Source organism: Ursus maritimus, unplaced genomic scaffold (assembly GCF_017311325.1).
Source record: "Ursus maritimus isolate PB19 unplaced genomic scaffold, ASM1731132v1 scaffold_3, whole genome shotgun sequence".
Classification (NCBI taxonomy): Eukaryota; Metazoa; Chordata; class Mammalia; order Carnivora; family Ursidae; genus Ursus; species Ursus maritimus.
The window spans coordinates 36,681,986-36,701,839 of NW_024425563.1; the positions used below are offsets into that span (position 1 = coordinate 36,681,986).

The following is a 19,854-nucleotide window of genomic DNA, read 5'->3' on the forward strand; positions in this document are numbered from 1 at the left end:
GATAAGCGGGAGTAAGAAAATAAGATGGTCTCTCCCCAGCTCCTACACCTGGAATAACTTTCCCTTTATCCCCAGCCCTACAAAAGAAGAACAGTCAAAGTTGCCAGTCCGGAAGGTAGATGTCCTGCCCGCTGTAGCCAGTTTTTCAGACAATTTTTTTCTCTGTGCAGCTTCCATCACTCTTTTCTGCCTCCCCCCGCCCCGTACACACACCCCATTGCTCAGGGTGCTACCTCCAATTGCCAATTCTCTCAAAGTTTTGAGGGGAAAAGATGAAATTTCAAATATTTTAGAAATTAAACTATTCCTAAGTCATTGTAGACCATGAGAAATGACTCCCCACCTTCATGATTCTTTTTTAAACAGCTAGCTAAGCAGGTGCAACCACATAGGAAACCAAAGTAGGATATGAGTCTTTGAAAGGTAAATGCAGACGTCCTCTTTGTGGGGATTATATATATTCATGTCTGGGAAACCCAAAAAAATGAACTGAAAAACTTTTTGGAATAAGTTTTAGAAATGCATTAAGAAGGGTTTCTCACTGTTTTAATATGCTAATGACCTACTTTCCCAAGAGAGGGCTAGGATGTGAGGTGTTTCCCCAGATTGTCTGACCTGATGTAGAATTCATTTGGGAAACTGTGTCTGGTGATTCTGCCTACACGAGAAGGATCTGTTTGGCCATTTAAAGGCAAATGACCTAGCAGGCATATTTCCACATGGCACATATTACATACCAACGTATGTGTGTTGCCAAAGAAGTTAAAATAAATTCGTGTCAAAATATTTATGGGCTTGATCAAAGCTGTTAGAGTATGTTAAAAAAAAAAACCACACACACACACACACACGGAGCTACCACATGTTTCTCATATTTTCAGATTCTATCTATCTTCTGATGATAGGAATGACAACCATAATCTTCTGTTCAAGCAGCTTACGTGTTTAAGATAATGTGTTGTTGGGTTTCATAAATAAAACTCTTGTGTGTGTGTGTTTTTTTTTTTAATTAAGCAACACCATACTGTTGTCTTCAATCTGCTAGATAGAGATATTTTCCTAGCATTGCTTAAGGTTATCAACAAATCTTTAAGTTTTCTAGTTAATAAATCTAAATAAAAGCTAGACCGAGCCAATCTCTTTCCGATTGGGCATGCTTTACGTCATTCAGTACACGTAGGGTGTTGTCTCCTTGGGTCCCCGTTAAGTGTCATATGCTACAGCATGTGGAGCCCTACCACTAGTAATGTTTTAAGAAGAGGTATTTCTGTGTCTGGCAGTAGCTTTTTGTCAAGAGTGTTTCCCAGGTGATCAATTTAAAGATATCATCTTAGTAAATACCACTGCCCTCTGGCATGGCATCTCTGTGAAGAATTCCTTGACACTGTCATAGCTACTAAGCACTCGCCACTCAGCACACATCCTTATCTGAGTGTCGTCTGCGTAGCACACTCAGACTCTAGAAGCCTGCGTGCATACCATTAATACTGCATCCTCACGATGGCCTCAAAGAAACTTGGCTGTTTGCATAAATGCTTTTTAATGAACATAACTTTCATTTTGACAGCTACTTATTAAAAGGAAGGACTGTTGATCATTCAATATGAAAAGTTCTGATGTTGAGGACACTATAATAAAAGAAAGAGAATATATTTGCCTGCTAATCTTCAACTATCAGTCTTCCCCTTTATTTATAAAATCTAAGTGTTTAGAGCTTGTGAAGAGAGAAATGAAAGGTCATCTCCACCATGGATGAGAAAGAAAAGGAAAAGAGAACATTTGGGAAGGGTAGCAAGCCAGTTGGGTGTTGAGAATGGGAAGGGTGGGGATTCCTTCTCCAGGTGAACTATGGAAGCATGGCTTCTTTCTCTGTAGTTGCTCTGGAAATGGCAACAACAGTGCTGCGTGTGTGTGTGTGTGTGTGTGTGTGTGTGTGTGGACAGTTATAATAACTCAGTAAAATGGTCTGTTTCCTCCCTATCCAAGGATTTCCTGCTACAGATATTTACTGTGTTCCGAATATTGATACGCCCGGAGATGTTTCCAAAGGACTGGACTGTTATGCGCTTGGTGGCTAACAAGTAAGATGTTTAAGTTGATGATAACTTCAGCTCATTATATGGAGGAGAGAAGGTACAAAATGATTTTTCTAGCTTGATCTCTAGTTTGAAAGCTTCAAATCCTGGGATTCTTTTTCTTTGTCTCTGAATTAACTTGTGTCATTTATTAAAAATATTACTATTTGTTTTACACAGATGATATGTTAGCATAGTTAAAAAATCAAACACTGTAAGAAGAGCGTACGTTGAAAAATCTCCCTCCCAACCACTGTATTTATCTGTTACCCCCAGCCCATAGTTACCACTTTTATTAGCTTCTTGCATGACCTTCCAGTGTTCTTTTATACAGAGCCTGGAAGGTAGCATAATATATACACTATTTTGCACGTTGCTCTTTCACTTAAAAATCCTGGCAGTCTTTCCACATTAATATATAGAAAGCCCCTCATTCATTTGTGCTTCTTTTTTTTCTTTTATAGCCATATAATTTCTATTGAATTGGTGTACCATCATTTATTTATTTAACCGGCCCTGTTTCTGGACACTTGAGTCATTTCTAATCTTTCTGAATTCATTTTAACTCAGCAGGATACATTAGCATCTACCATGTGCTCAGCACTGGGAATAAGATATGACCCCTGAGCTGGACACATGACGATTGAAGTTCCTTTTATGCAGCCAAGGGATATGGCCAGTAGAGAGCTGAAAATAATGCTCTCGGCAAAATTTGGAACTAGAGAAGACATTTGGGGAGATATTGACATAAAGTTGAATCTCTGGAAGTTGGTAAAATTAGCTTGTATTAGGCATATCCAGGGGAAAAAAAATAAAAGATCTGAGTCAGTGCTTGAAGGAGTAGGAGCCAGAAAAGGAGATTAGGGGGCAGCCAGAATGGCAGGAGCCTTCCCAGAGAGTAAGTGTCATGGCAGTATCTGCTCTCACGCTTCCTGGCTCTGTCGTCTCAGGATGAAGGTGAAGTTCTTTAGGAAACTGGCCGATGTTTACTTCCACACTTGTACTTTACCCTGTTTCATAAGCATTCTTCTCCTTCAAGTCTACGTTTGCCTGCTTCTCCTTCCTCCTCTTGTCCAGCCCCAAACGCCCTCATATTCAGGATAAAGGTTGAATTCTCCAGGTATCTATCCATAGAGCCAAGACACCATATGTCCTCCCCAGATGCCAGGTACGATGGTGGCATCAGGAATATAGGGTTGGATTTTGATAAGATATGCCTAATATGGCTTCTGCTGCAGTATGCATTTATAGATGTGGAGGTGTTAAAGCGACGTGTTAAAAACTTGTGAAGTAACAAATAGTATAATATGGCATATTATATTTTACATAAGTACAGAAGCAGCTTTTCCATGTTCAAGACTAATTGAAACTCCTGAAATAGCTCTCTTTAGAATTTAGCATATTTAGTTTGATATCTGTGAGTAGAATCAAATATCTTTTCATCTGGGTGTCTAGATGCCACAGATTTAAGGGGAGCTATTGGTCATGAATCTGGCCTTATTACCAAAGATCTAACATTCTGGGTACCTTCAGAGGGCTATGATGTGGTCCAGGGAGGCAGCTGGGAAGAGGTCCAGGCTGCTGACATCATCATCACATAACATCATCATGTGGTCATTATGCCTGCCCTGTGTGCAGAGGGATATTTTGGCTTGAATTAGAATATTCAATGGCAAAAATGTAAACCAAAAATAAATTTGACATTTTGTTCCTTATGCACACAGGCTCTGCTTAAGCTTCCTGAAAACCGTGACCACAATGTGCCTTTTTAAAATTAAACACCATCTCTCTACCTAAAAATCTCTACTCCATTTATGAAGATTCATGGTCCCACAAATGGGTAATAGACTTAGAAGTATAGATTCTGCTTTTGAGTAAACACATGATGTTCAAGATTTTTATCTACAGTGTTAACCAAACAGGAGCATGGGTTAGTTTAAGATGAGTGCTGTGTAATACATTTAAACAGAACGTACTCCCAAAGCAAATCCAAGAAAAAGGCCATCACCTTTGTTAAATGCAGTGACATCATGCTCTCGCCGCTCAAGTCGGTGCTGAAAAGAAACGGGCACTGTTTTCCACTGGCGATGGCAAGTCCGACCTAATTTGGAGAGAGGTCTCCAGGGTCTGGTAGAGAACACCTGCCAAGTTGGAACAGACACTGCTCTCTGCTGTTGTGCTCCCTGCTCTCCTCCCCATGCAACCACCCTAGCCATTTCCCATTCAAATTAGGAAATCATATGAGATTTTTCTTGCCTTAGGAATGCAGTATATTCCAGAAATAAGCCTTCAATGATTTCTGCTCTATCCATAAAAAATATTAGCCACTATAATATTAGTAGAAAAGTAAACTTCTGAAAGATGTTAAAGATATTGAAATATGTTAAAGAGCAGGGGCACCTGGGTAGCTCGGTTGGTTGAGCATCCAACTCCTGACTTTGGCTCAGGTCGTAGTCTTGGGGTCATAGGATCAAGCCCTGCCTGGGCTCTGTGCTCAGCAGGGAGCCTGCTTCTCTCTCCCCCTTCCACTCCCCTCCCTACACTTGTGCGTGTGCGCACGCACTCTCAGTCTCTTGCTCTCTCGCTCTCAAATAAATAAAATCTTTTTAAAAATGTTAACATACATTGGGAAGAAAAACATACCACTTTGCTAAACTATGTAGAAACGGGTTGCAGGAGCCAGATCCACGTCTCTCAAGTTGACCACCTTTCTTCCATGGTGCTAAGTTTCTTAGACAAATATTTAATCAGGACCCCTCAAAGAGGCATTTCTACTCAAATTCCTTCTTTTACTACCCACTATGTACTTAATATGTGTCAAATTGATAGTAACTACCTGAGAAGTCACCACTGCCCTATCCTTGAACTCGGCTGAATAGCTCATCCCTCAAAATATGTATTCTTTGATGTGTTGGTCCTTACTTCCTGTGTTTTCAAGTAAGTTAAATGCCTTCAACTTTTATCTATAAACTATGTTGTCCCAAATTCTGTAGCCTCCCTGCTTTATGTGAAGTCCTACCAAAAGCTGTGACCAGACACGGTGATTAGTATGGTCTTGTGTTTATTTCCACCTGAATGTCTAATATCGGGTGACACGGTAAGTGTGTCCAGCCTGACGTGTGCAAGGATGAGACATGTGTCTCTCTTGCTTGTGTGCAAAGCTATACTGTGCCCGCTGTTAAGTTCTTGGTAGATGTTTCTGATGAGAACAACTGCTCAATTTGAGAAAGAAGGAACATAAGGGAGATGAAAATTAAGTACCAAAAATACAGGACACTTTGAGACAAGCTTCTCTCCACCCCCTTCCCATACACATTGCAAAATATAGTACAAAAATAAAGTCACAGCTTTATACATTTTCAAAGAGATAAATCTTATAACAGACTTGCTTACTGAGGAAAGTAAAACCTTCTGGCCTTACAGTTGAAATTTCAGGCCCTTATTTTGTTTATCTTGTTGGCTTCAAACATAATATACATTTTTCTCACCAAACACTGAATTATTTAGTTGACTATTATCTTCAACTAATTTAGCTTTTAAATGAGATCAGTGTAGCAAAGAGGGGATTTATGGAACTAAAGATTCTTAGGGAAGGTCATTCATTCATTTACTGACCCATGCATCCAACAAATCTTTTTCAGTGCCTAAAGTATAAAATAAATGTTATAAAAATAGAGCATGGTTCTTTGAAGATGTTTATGAGAAGAACTTTGTTCTGAACTGGGATTGGAAGGCCCTTTCATTAGGAAGTAAAACTTGAGCTGAAAGCCAAAACAGGAGTTAACAGGCAGACAGCAAAGGAAGAATGTTCTTATTAGCAGAAATAGCTTATACAAAGGCCCTGTGGTCAGAGTGAATATGGCACATTCAAGGAACTGAAAGACTGTTAGCGTGGCTGGAACATGAGGAGAGAAGGAACCAGTAATGATGAGGTTAGAATAAGAAGACAGGGTCCAAATATTAGGGAATAGAGAAACATTAAGAGAAACCAAAAAGGGACACCTGGGTGGCTCAGTTGGCTAAGCGTCTGCCTTTGGCTCAGGTCATGATCTCAGAGTCCTGGGATTGAGTATCACATGGGGCTCCCTGCTCAGCTGGGAATCTGCTTCTCCCTCTCCCTCTGCCCCTCCCCTGACTCATGCACGCGGACACTCTCTCTCTCAAATAAAATATAAAAAAAAGAGAGAGAGAGGGGCGCCTGGGTGGCTCAGTCGTTAAGCGTCTGCCTTCGGCTCAGGTCATGATCCCAGGGTCCTGGGATCGAGCCCCACATCAGGCTCCCTGCTCAGCAGGAAGCCTGTTTCTCCCTCTCTCACTGCCTGCCACTCCCCCTGCTTGTGTTCCCTCTCTTTCTGTCTCTCTCTCTGTCAAATAAATAAATAAAATCTTTAAAAAAAAAAAAGAGAGAGAGAGAGAGAAACCAAGAAGGACCAGTTAGAATCTTAATAAAGCAGTCCAGCTAAGATGCTGATGGCTTGAACAGGTAGATGGCAGTGAAGGCAGTAAGATCGATTTTGAGATCAAGATAACATAACTTGCAGATGACTGGATGTGGGTGACCGAGAAAAAATGGAAGATGGCCTTTAGAATTTTGGCCTGAACAGAAGGATGAATGGTGGTGCCCTTCACTTTGGTGGGGAAATACTGAGAGGAGCAGCTTTGGGGATGGGGAAGGTGAAGAATCTTAGGCGAACAAAAGTTTGAGATGCTCTTAGATATCCCAGTGGAAACATAGAAGAGGAAGCCACACCGATTTATGTGGAGCAGAGGGAAGAGATTAGGGCTAGAGATGGGCAGTGAGGGTCACCAGCATGTGGATGATATTTGAAGCCATGGTCCCGAATGAGAGCACCTGGAAGAGAGTAGATTAAAATGAAAAAAATAGGACTGGGCTGTAGAGCATGCTGCCATTTTAAAGGTCAGGACATGGAGAAACAGCTAGCAAAAGAGACTGAAAAGGAGCAGTCCATGATTTAAGATGAGAACCAGCAGAGTATAATGTCTAATGCATTAGAATCATCTGGTTGGGCCCCATCTGGAACTCACCAAGCCATCGGTGGTGGTAAAGCCCTGAAGTCTTATGAATCCTCCAGGTGATTTTGTCATGCACGGTAAAGTTTGAGGACCACTAGCTTAGATCAGTTCCCTTGATGGCCTTCCAGGATTTTCATCTGCCCCAAGTGTCATTGTGTTGATTTCTTCTGCCCCTATTAACCCACCAGGTTGTAGGAAAGTTGTTGTCCTCCATAATTAGAATTCCCTAGATTTTCAGTGTGTAAACATTAGTCTTGTTGATACCCAGTTTATCCACAAAGGTGCTTCTCCCAGTCCAGGTATAATTTGTGGAGGTGGGCTTTTGCTTAAGCACGTTATCAGGCCAAAGTAGTTTATGACAGACAAATTAGAATAGATGAGATTTCTAGAGCAGGGAGATAGCATTGCTTCAAAAATACTTTCTAAATGCCAGAATGAGGTGGCAGCTGAAAATCTTGAAGCAATAACTTTGATTTCCTGTGCACCAGTTCCTTTTTTATGTGTAAATTTTGTCATGCTGTGCCCGTAGATGAAGCTTCTCAGAAGTCATCCTTGTGTCTACACTTCTGTGGCAGATATCAGTCATTTGACCATTTATAGTAACAGATTGCAAACCTTTCTTGGCTATTGAAGTGGAGTGCTGAGATTTGAAACGTCCTCACATTCAGAAACTGAGTCATGAGTCAAAGAATAAAACCAAAGGAGCCACCTGGTTTTGGAAAAATTGGGACAAGTAAAGAAAGATCCCTAAACATCACAGGTATCAGCTACAGCGAAGGAACAATGAAGTGTAAATGCCTTTAGCTGGCGTGGAGACCTGTGTGCCAGGATACTGACTCGGGGCTGAATTACCGTAAAAAGCTCTGAGAGCTGCCTCCGTGACTTGGGCTGAATGTTGTAAGCATAAATGCAAAGCATTTGAAGTAGACTCATTTTAGGTCTTTCTAGTTCTGAGAAGTCTTATTTTTGGAGGTCTTACCTCTCAGCATATCAAACATATGGTTTAATATGGAGGGCTCACTGGCTGACAATAAGGCCACAGGGGGGCTGCATGTTGTCCACCAGCACAGTTCAGGAATCTGTGGATTTTGTTTGTGCGTTTGGGACCCAGCCTATAAATAACAAATGGGTCATCTTGGCTGTGGAATAACCTTCTTACTTGGAAGGTTGAATGTGTTGGCTGTTTTCCAGGACATTCGGCCCAAGAGTCTAAATCCCAGATATGTCATGTTTCACTAGCCCTGGACGCTCTTGTTTCTGAACAGCAATCCATGCTACAGTTATGGGCCAGAAGGTGGTTTTTTTATGGGAAATTCAGGTGTGGTGGGACGGTGTGTATATCTCCATTGAATACCAAAGCAGAACGTTTGTGCTTAGAACCACGTTAAGGATGAACCACTTCCTTGCATAATATCATCCCATTTTCTGATGACTAAGCCTTAGTTTCATAATTTTAAGTTTTAGATGAACTATCTTGGGAATTTTAATGATTTCTTGATTTTGCTAGTGCCTATGGAAAATTGCCACTTTATACTGTTATTTGCAGGTGATTTATCTCTTTAATAGGATATTCACTGATGACATCTGCTGTTTGAGGGGGCTGGAGACACCTCAGGACTTTTCATTTTCAGAGGCTTTGCTTATACTTAACTTTCACAGTAAGATTCATTGAAAGATGTAACTGACATATATGAAGTGTACGTGCTTACTCATCATGGTGCAGCAGGTGCCCGAGAAATGGTGGTTTTCTTCTCTTTCCCTTTCTTTACCTTGAGCTATTCTCATTCAACCATCCAACCCCTTGGTCTCATTAATATTCTTCTATCCCAGGAGAAGGCTATCATAGTGAGTTTTCCAGGAGATAACAATAATGAACCTTTACGTCCTTCGAAGTCTATAAATATTCTTCTAATTAGTAAATATCCCTCTAGTCCAGGTTTTACCAATAGGATAATCAAGATGTGAAGTTGGTGGGATGTTTTGTGTCATTTTGTTTTATTTGCAGTCATAGAACTGTACCCCTAGATTCCAAATCCTGTGTTGAGAACTAGAGTCTCATCACATCACAAACACTTCATCGGGCCTGCATCTCAGCAAAGGCCAAGGAGGTTTTGAGTATCAACCATACATATGTATGTGTGTGTGTGTGTGTGTGTGTGTATGTGTGTATATATATATATATATATACCATGAGTTTATAGTATTTTGAGGAATGGCCTGTGTTGTTTCAGTGTAATGCTGTCTGTAATATTAAATGAACCAACTAGCTATGCATTCAGTTTTGGATGTCAGTTCCTTGTTGCAAAAAGGAGCAGGTTTTGAACAAATTGTATAACTCTAGGATTAACCAAGAATGCTCCCCAAGTCCTTCTCTTTTAATCTCCGTAGCAAGCTACACATGGCTGCATATGTCCCCTTGTGAGGCTTTTCCTAGTTTCTCCAGCCCTGAGATGCCCCATCCCCTGAATTTCCTTCACACCCACTGGCAGTTTCACTCAGCTCAGTGCTGGGTTATAGACAATTTCACAGTGTGTAATTGTTTCTTTAGAGGCATTCTGTCAACGGGGGAGAGGGAGTCTGCCTTCCATAGCTCTTGCGTGCCCCCTAATACCTTAAACGGGAGAACAGAGAGAAGACCTCAAATAAATACTCAATATATTCTATCATTTTATCCATTTCATCTTTGGGCTCCATTTCTTTTTCTGGTTTTTTTTTTTTTTTTGAAGTGTGGCTTTCTTCCATGTTAATCAAATATGGAATATTATATTTGGATTAATCATTTTGCTTTGTTCAGAAATTAATAAAAGCATTACAAAACATCAAGAGATTAATATATATCTGAGTCATATGAATTCATAGATCTGGGTATCATTTTACAAAGAAACCAACTTCAATGATTATTTTCGTTCTTTTTTTTTTTTTTTTTGGCCTGGTGTCCCTTTTTTCTGTTTCAAATATGAATTATCTAATATTGTTCCACATTGGGGGCACCTGGCTGGCTCAGTTGGTAAAACATGTGACTCAGGATCTGGAGGTCATGAGTTCAAGCCCCATGTTGGACGTACAGATTACTTTAAGGAAATTTTAAAAAGTTAGCACATGGTATTCAAATAATATTGTTCCACATGCTTCCCAAAGGTTTTCTTTTCTTTTCTTTTTTTTTTTAAGTTTTTATTTATTTATTTATTTATTTGGGGACAATGGGTGGGGGAGCAGAAGGGGAGGGAAAAGGAGAGGGAAAGAGTCCCAAGCTGACCCCATGTCTGACCTGGGGCTTGATCTCAGGACCTTGAGATCATGACCTGAGAAGAAACCAAAAGTTCGTCATTTACTGACTAAGCCACCCAGGTGCTCCCTGAAGGTTTTCTTTTACCTTGTTTTTTATTCTTATCTAATAAATGATTTTCACTAATGCAAAGATTCTAACTTAAAATGTTCTTTTTTTTTTTTTTATCACTAGCGTTATTATTACAACAGTCCTATACCTGTCTGATGCACTTCGTAAGAACTTCTTAAATGAAAACTTTGATTATAAGGTAAGTATCCATCTGGATGACTATTCTGCCTGAGCGGAAATCTTTTACCTTACACTTGAGAAACGTACCTAACGTACTTTCTTTCTCTTAATAATAGGAGAACATATTTATTCCACCTACCCTAAATTAATCTTGGGCTATATTAGTTTTCATGATGAATAATATTAGACGTTTTCATTATATTTGTGAACAAGTTAGGGCTATAATCATGCTTATCAAGCTAGTGGAAATCATAATGCTTAAGAGGAGGTAGTTCCTTGTTGTTACTATAAATTTTCATTCTTTCTTGTACTGTCCTCGTGTGACAAAGGGAATGTAGAACATAGGTTTTTAAGACATTTTTTAAAACAGAGTTTATATGAAGAAAATGTTTACAAAGTAAATGCTTCAGTTCCTTTACTTCTCCATCATCACATTTTTTAGAATAAATTAATGAAAAGAAACAAAATGAAAGATTGGTAAAATTCTTTAAGGCAGAACTTTCTGTACATCTATAATATAATTTGATGTGCCTAAGAGTTCTTGGGATACTATTTTTTAAATGGAAAATGATAAATGGTAAGCAAAGATGGGCAGTGCCTTTTTAGCTTCCCTTCTTAATGATGTTTTCGGGTTTTGGCATCTTTGTTGCTTATTCTTTTTAAATAACATTTTTCATATTCAACATTGAATAAACTGTCCCTATTGGATAACTAGAAAATACAAAAAAGCACAAATGAGTAAAAACCAATGGAATTTAAAGGTTACATACTATGTCTTTATATCACACCATACAATAATAATAAATATATGAAAATTTCATAATCACAACTCTACTTTTTAATATTCAGTTGTTTCTGCTATTTTATTCTCATAAATTACTCTTTCTATGTGCCTTCTTACAAAATGAAACTTGGCATATATGCTTAATTATGTTTTGGTTAAATATTTCTAAGTGGAATTATTGAGTTAAGGGCCATACCAATTATATTTGATGTCCTATATGTACACCAACCTGAAAGTATTGACTAAAATTCATATTTTGTGAAGTATCTGTTCTTGACTTTTGTTCATTATTTTGCTTGATCTTACATTTTTTGTTTGCAAGAGCTCTTTATATATAAATGATATTAATTCTTCAGTGTTTCTCCTTATTATTTCTAATTTTACTTGGTGTCCGTGAAGAAGTAGTTTCCATCCATTATGTCATGTTTTTGGTTAAGTTTATTTCTGGGAATTTTATTCTGATCTCTTTCTGGTGCTGTTTTTGGTATAAGAAACCTTAAACTCAAAAGATTTGTCTGGGCAGGGAATTTTTATATACTGTCTGAATTTAAAGCAATTAGCATATCCAGAAACGTGTATGCCTTTTTTTTTTTTTAATTCTCCATTAAAAGGAGTTCCAAAAATGAATTCTCACAGGAACAAAATAACCCAACTTATACCTCCGCTTCCATGGAGATACTCAGACGTAAGAGAAACAAAACATCTAACATATACCAGAGAGCACTGAAGCAGTATACAAATAGATAGTATTTATTTGTTTTCCTTCTTTGTTACAGCAGATTTCAAACATATGTAAAAGCAGAGAGAATAGTGGGAGGAACCCCCATGTACCCACCCAGATTCGACTATTATCCACACAGGGCCTATCTTACTTCAACTGAACCCCCATTCCCCTTACCCCTTTTGAAGCAAATCCAAGATACCGTGTCACTTAATCTGTAAATATTTTTTGTAATGCTATAGCATTTAAATATTTTATTCTCGTTTCAGATTTGGGATTCCTACTTTTACCTTGCGGTCATTTTTATAAACCAGTTGTGTCTGCAGTTAGAGATGTTCACACCTTCCAAAAAGAAAAAGGTGTTAGAAAAGTAAGTGTATAATTGGGTGGGGATATGAGGCAAATGAAATGTTGTGCCTTTAACAGGGTGTTTATTCAAAAGATTCGTAAATCAGATGTCCATAACCAGAAATGACAATGGAGAGGCAATGAGCAAGAGGACAAGAAGCAATCTTTTCTGGAAATTTTGAACTTAGGCTTTTTTGATTGGGGGGGGTGCTCCGTCTTTCAGGAATCAATATATTATAGAAGCAAATAAATTAGAGAACAAATCTGTTTTATTAGAGGATTTATACAAGGACTTGCATTAGAAGCGTCAAGACATCTACATTAAACATCTTTAATACAAACATAGTGTCTTTTAATTCAGAAGAGGCACAAATACTTCTTTGTTTTGAAGGATCTGTATCAGGTTTGCTTTTTGTTTTATTTCAGGTATGGTGACATGCGTGTCACAATGGGTTGTGAAATTTTCAGCATGTGGCAAAACTTAGGTAAGTGATGGAAAGAGAAGCCACCTCCATTGTACAGTTTATCACTGTACTTTTAAGTGTATAAATGAAGAAGGTAATTTACTAGTGAAAGTGTTTGAAACCAAATGTTTAAATCAGTAAAGTCATCCATAGAAAGTAATTGGTATTTTGGCATTGAATGTGGTCATAACTAATTTTTTTAATTGGTATCTGTCTGAAAAATCGCCTTACCTTTGTGTGTTTCATTATTAATGAGTGATAAATTTTATAATCTAGCATTGCCCCAGTAATACACACGTTTTTAGCCATGAGCTAACCTTTCATAATTTGGGATTGTAACAACTCAAAATTTCTAGAACTCTGAAGTGAGTCTATGAATCATAACAGATTTAGAATTAACTTCATGAAACATTACCTTGTGCACCAGTACTCTTAAAAACTTAACACCACGGACCTATATCATAAAGAGTATAGACAAAGGATTCTAAACCTCTGCAGTTGCTAAGAAACTATTAGATTCAATTTTGTTAATCCGACACAGCAGGTAGAGCATACTACTCCAGCAAATTGATGACCCAGACCTGGTTGCGTGGAAAAGAATAATATTTGGAAAATAAATTGTTTTACAATCTCATTGGCATAGGGTTTCTTTCTAGAGATGCCAGCTTATTTAATTCTGTATGCTAACTATGCAAGTTTATAGTATTCATTTACTATTACCGCATTGCAAACTTCTTGTGATTCATTAAAGTGATGGGCCTATTTGAAATGAATATGTAATGATCTAAAAGTATCTTTTCTCTTGGGCTCATCCGAGCACAACTTGGAAATGGCAGGATTTGTTTTCTGTAAATGAAAGTAGAACCATTATCGTTTTATTTCAGTTTATTTACAGAGTGATTTTTGACCAGGATCTGTATATATACATGGCAATATTCATAGCAATTTGAGGAAAAGCCTTGTTATATATAATTGAGCCAGCGTTCCGTGCTTGCTGGTAATTTCAGGAAGAAAAAAAAAAAGACTTAGCGTCTTGAAAGCAACCTCCAACTGTCTAAGGCCAGCCAGGAGAAGTCCATGATCGTCTTTAGATTCAACTCAAAAATAGCATTAGTTTGTCTTATTTGAAGAGTACTCTTTTCAGTCTTTATGTTTTGTTCATTCTTTGTGTTGTTTTTCGAAGCGCTGTGGTGTCCATATTACATTTGGCATTAATGTAACAAGATGTTATTAGTATGTCAGTACTCTTTGGAACATTGGTTCTCAAATAGGCCAGCAGCACTAGCACCTGGGAGCTTGTGAGAAATGTAAATTAGCTGGCTGCACCCCAGACCTACTGAAACAGAATCACCGAGAGAGTGGAACACAACTGAGTTTTCACAGGCTCCCTAGGTGGTTCTTGACTAAAGACTGAAAAGCACTGCTTTAGATACTCTCCCCTTTCTCTGTTTTCCCGGCCCTAGAGGCTAGCTCTAGCTCCTTTCTGGCACTCTGTTAGAAAAGGCTCATTATACTCAACTACGAATTCCCAGCATGACATAGTTCAAATGCAGGGTGAGTGTAAATTTTCACTCCATTCCTTGGTTTTTTGCACTATTTCCCTAGAGTTGTATCCTGACTTCTCTGAGACTTCCAAAACTTATAAGGTGAATTTTAAAGGTCACTGCTATTGTGCAACAACTAGAATGGGAAAATGTTCAGAAATGTTGAAACCTCTCTTCCAACATGTATTTTTACAAAATGATAAGAAAAATTAAGTATTCAGAGTACTGTTTTAACACCCTCATAGACCTTAAGTCAGCTTGTTACTTAGGAATATGAAAATCTATTTGTTATAATTTGGTTTACCTATAAATATGTCACGTTGAGTATTTTGAATGCTAAAGAAGAATTTATTCAGATAATTATAGATGTGCATTTCTTAATGGAACAGGCCAATAAATTCAATTTAACATAGTTCATGAAACACTGGATATGTGCAAGTTATTTGGAGATATATAAGAAAAAATGGCCCATACCTGTACAGAGCTTAGTTTTTAAATCTCCTATTTTAAACTTTTTGTCCAATTTCTGTGGAACAAGAAAATCTTGATAAAAACAAATCATCATGTTTTAGTAAAGCAAGTAAGCTTTATGACTTCAGAAATCAAGAGCCTCAGTAGTTTTTAGTAGATATAAAAAAAAAAACCACTAACTTTTAGAAAATAAATTGCGAAGAGGAAATAATGCTCAGAGTAACTGGATACGTTTTTTGCCACTTGAACTACCCAGCTGGTCTAATACACAAACACAAATTTTACTGAACAGTATTTTTAAATCAGATGTTGGTCATCCGTACTTACCTAGAAGTGTGGAAACTCTTGCGTATGCTAGAAGCAGGTTGGTTTTTCGCTTCTGTTGAGAACAAGGAATAAAGGGTGCACGTAATTGAATCTACTTTTAAGCACAGAGCTGTACGATTTTCGGATCTGATCATTATATTCCCTAGATTTACCTTTGAGCAACGGATCATATAGTAATATGCACCCTTTTACATTCCCATTAATAGTCCAGTAGGGTTCCAGTGTCTCCACATCCTTGCCAACACTTCTTCTTTTCTTCTCTCTCTCTCTCTCTCTTTTTTTTTTTTTTGAGAGAGAGAGAGAAAGAGCGCGTGCCTGTGTGTGTGAGCTGGGGGGTGGGTGGAGGGAGGTGGAGCAGAAAGAGAGGAAGAGAGAGAATCTTAAGCAGGCTCCACGCCCAGCACAGAGCTTGATGTGGGGCTCAATCCCACAACCCTGAGATCATGACCTGAGCTGAAATCAAGAGTCAGATGCTTTTTTTTTTTTTTAAAGATTTTATTTATTTATTCGACAGAGATAGAGACAGCCAGCGAAAGAGGGAACACAAGCAGAGGGAGTGGGAGAGGAAGAAGCAGGCTCATAGCGGAGGAGCCTGATGTGGGGCTCGATCCCATAACGCCAGGATCACGCCCTGAGTCGAAGGCAGACGCTTAACCGCTGTGCCACCCAGGTGCCCCAAGAGTCAGATGCTTAACTGACTGAGCCACCCAGACTGAGCCACCCAGGCACCCCTCTTTTTTTTTTTTTTTGACACTAACCATCCTAACAGGTGTGGGGTGACATTTCCTTGTGGTTTTGAGGAGTAAAGACCAAGTAGTGAAAAGTAAATACCTTTTCTTAAATGTATTGTTCCTCAGTATTTTCATTTCCAAGTGGAAGGACTAACAATGCCCTGTCAAGAGAAGGGGGGAAGGCATAAATTTTCCCCCAAAATTTTATACCTTAGTACTATGCTTACAAGAATAGTCTACAAAGAAAGAGTCTAGTCTTGACTCCTGTGTCCCATCTTTGGCATTCACTGTGCTTCAAGGTTAAGTTTTTTCTTGCTATTTTTAGTTGAACTAACATTCTGACTAACTATAAAGTGGGCTCTTTTTTCCACATTTGCAAACACAACGTCTTGTAACTGCCGTAGAAAAATCAATACTTCCCTAACAGGCTGTTCTGTGCCCATAAATATAAAACTCCAGCAGCCCAAGTAGCAGATGCCCTAAATACTTCAAAACAAGACCATGTGGCTGACAATTAGAGATGGGGAAAGTACACTAAATCTTCAGTTTAAAAAGAAATCACTTAAGTAAAGTTTATTTTGCTGTTGTCATACATAGCTCAAAATTTTGCTTTGCTGATTGGGGAGGAATTAAGTTGTCTGTGGTGAAACCTTGTTCAGGTTTTTGCAGGTTCTGTGTTCCCAAACTATGTTTTCAGCAAGTTAGGCTATCATCATGCTTTCTTGCACGGTGATTTAAAAGTAGTTGTGGCCTGTCTACTGTCAGGAGAAAATCAGGCTATAAAATGTAGCGTATGGACTTTGTTTGGATTATGTTTGAAAGAAACCAACTGTAAAAGACGTGTTTTAGGACAATCAGGGGAATTTTAATATACGCTGAATTTTAGATTAAGGAATTGTGTGCCTTTGTTAGAGGTAATAAAGGCATTGTGAATATATATATATTCCTACCTGTTAAAGATGCTTACTGATTTGTGTACAAGTAAAGTGATATGATGTCTCAGCCTTGCATTTAAGTACCCTAGGGGGAAGAAAAATCATTGGGGTGATAGGTAAAACAAGATTGGCAAAAATGTTGATAATCGTTGAAGCTAGATGATGGGTATGTGGGGATTTGTTTTAGTATTCTTTATAAATTTGTGTACCTGTAAGATTTTTCATAGTAAAAAAATCTTTTATTGAAGTATAATTAGCATACAGTGTTCTATTAGCTTCAAGTATACACCATAATGATTCAACAATCCTGTACCTTACCCAGTGCTCACCAGGATAAATGTAGTCCTTATCTGTCACCAAACAATGCATAGTAAAACCTTTTTAAAGGAAGAAAATCAGGTTGTAAGGTGTCTATAAATAGAGATTTTTTTTACAAAGAGATTCAAAAATACTCAGGGAAACAGTGATAAATAAAATAAGTGCATGTTAATGATGTTCTTTAGAGAGGCCAAAGGATGCCGGGCGCAGGAAAGATTATAAACAAAGATCATAGTGTAGCAGGTCTGAATCTCCTTTCAACAGGCAAGGGAGGACTGTTGGGGCTGGCAGGAAATTCCATTTTATTTTGCCTTTCTTGCCACTTCTTCCGCCCCTTCCCCACACATACCCAAAAGCTGTACAAAGATTTGGTATCTTACACAGTCTCAGAACTGTGGGGAGGCCCTCCTGGTTCTTGGTCATGTGTCAAGGTGACCTTTGTCCTGCGGTCATGGTCCCTTCAATGTGTGGCTCTGTGGGTGTGGGGGTACAGCATCTGTGGTGGACCTGGACCCCCAGCAGCTGTCCCCTAGGGGCAGGCTCATGGACTGGATGTAAGGCCTGCTCACCTCAGGCTGGGCCGGAAGTCTCCTTCCCCCATTTCACTCTCCCCCCTCTCTTGTCAGGCTATCTTGAATAAGCATTGAGTGGGTTAGGCTTTTACAAATGACAGTAAGAGTGATTGAGTTCAGATTGCTTCTGCTTTCTGCCCTGACAAAAATAACCGAGGAAAGCAATTGCAAAAGCTGGCTGCTAGTTCCCCGCTTGAAGTGTGTATGTTGGAAGGATGGGGGAGATACAGGGAGAAGAACTGTGGATTGATGTTTCTCTGTATTCTGCCACAGTGAGTTTGTTGGTCTTGAAAGGATTCATTCTTTTGGAGGAAAATACACAAGGTTAGATTAATAGAGAAGTTTCTTCTGATGAGTAAGAAGGAGGTGTTCTTGTTCAGATGAGGAGAACTAAGGAGTCCCTTGGGAGAGATCAAATTATACCTGGGACACAAAGGTAGGAAAGCAAAAGGAATTCTAAGCCAAGTTTATCCCTCACACGTAAAGGTAGAAAAGAATAGCAAGGGGGAAACTATCTTCCTTCATGAAACAAGCTCTCTTCTGCCCGGCTTCCGGACCTGTTCTTTGGGTTTTAAATGGATGCTTTAAGTGTCATATGCTTTCAGCTACCATGTTCAAGGTTAGCACTTGAGAAATAATGTGCTTTCCATTGCATGCAGTATTCTTATTACCGAAGTAAAACTCTGAGATTTAACACAGACGATTAGTGTAATGGATGGAACTCAACACTCACCTGCTCGATGAAATCATCGGCGTCCATCCCACCCTCTACCTTCCTTTTCAATGAAGCATCAGTACTATACTTTGTGTACTTTGGTAATACACCATTTTGAGTTCACTGTTGTTATGTGTCATCTTCTTAGAAAATTGTTACATTCTTTTTTTGGATTACCATTTAGTTTTTTATTTAGGCTATGTGTTTATTATGTTTAAAAACATAAGAAAATTTATATGATGCAGGGACCACTTTTTTTCATATATAAAAATTGACTCGGGGCGCCTGGGTGGCTGAGTCGTTAAGCGTCTGCCTTCGGCTCAGGGCGTGATCCCGGCGTTCTGGGATCGAGCCCCACATCGGGCTCCTCTGCTGGGAGCCTGCTTCTTCCTCTCCCACTCCCCCTGCTTGTGTTCCCTCTCTCGCTGGCTGTCTCTCTCTGTGTCAAATAAATAAATAAAAATCTTTAAAATAAAAAATTGATTCTTACCACCCAGAGATAACCTTCGTGGTTAACATTAGGGGATATAATCTTCTTGACTATTATATAAGCTTTTTTTTTTTTTTCTTTAACGAAAGAGGTAACTGTCCATACTGTATTATACCTTGCTTTTTCAGTTAATTCTGTTGAAAAGCTTTGCCTGTCATCCTCCCTAAACCTCAGTTTTAGTGATTGCATAAAAATTTTAATGCGTGACTGCGTAAAAGTATACATAACCAATTCCTGATGATTTAACTTCTGGTGTCATTTTAATTTGTCATTTTTAATTTGTGGTGTAATTTTTCATGGTATCTTAGAGCTTTTTGTTAAACTGTGAAAAAGTAAATCCATAGGTTTTTAATAAAAAATGATTGAGAAATATTAATCAACATATGGAAATTTACTGTTTATATATCTGCTTAGGGAAATACTTTCTTGCCTGGAGAGACAACTATCATTGAATATACTTGTGGCGATCATTTAAAATAAATGTAATAATATTAATTTTCCGGAATCCTACTAAGATTAAATATCCTTAAAACTCAAATGTTTTATTCCATTTAGGAGAGCACAAGCTGCATTTTATTCCTGCCTTGATTGGCCCTTTCCTAGAAGTGACCTTGATACCCCAGCCAGATCTCCGGAACGTCATGATTCCTATTTTTCATGACATGATGGACTGGGAGCAGAGGCGGAGTGGCAATTTTAAACAGGTAGGCGGAGGAGTTTCTCAGAGCAGTTCTCCTCGAGCATCTCTAGTTACCAGAGTCAACTCCGAGTTGGGAAAGAAGCACCGAGCCAGCTGTCAAGGGACTTA

At 38.7% G+C, this 19,854-nt stretch overlaps 1 protein-coding gene across 1 annotated transcript in view; it reads left to right on the forward strand.

Moving 5' to 3' along the window:
• Positions 1-19,854, forward strand: part of DOCK4 (dedicator of cytokinesis 4) — a 409,266-nt gene that overhangs the window by 323,180 nt on the left and 66,232 nt on the right. Inside the window, exons 27-31 of the mRNA XM_040644086.1 lie at positions 1,987-2,081; positions 10,570-10,645; positions 12,401-12,501; positions 12,906-12,964; positions 19,602-19,750. Coding sequence (XP_040500020.1) covers positions 1,987-2,081; positions 10,570-10,645; positions 12,401-12,501; positions 12,906-12,964; positions 19,602-19,750 — 480 coding nt within the window. The remainder of the gene's footprint in view (positions 1-1,986; positions 2,082-10,569; positions 10,646-12,400; positions 12,502-12,905; positions 12,965-19,601; positions 19,751-19,854) is intronic.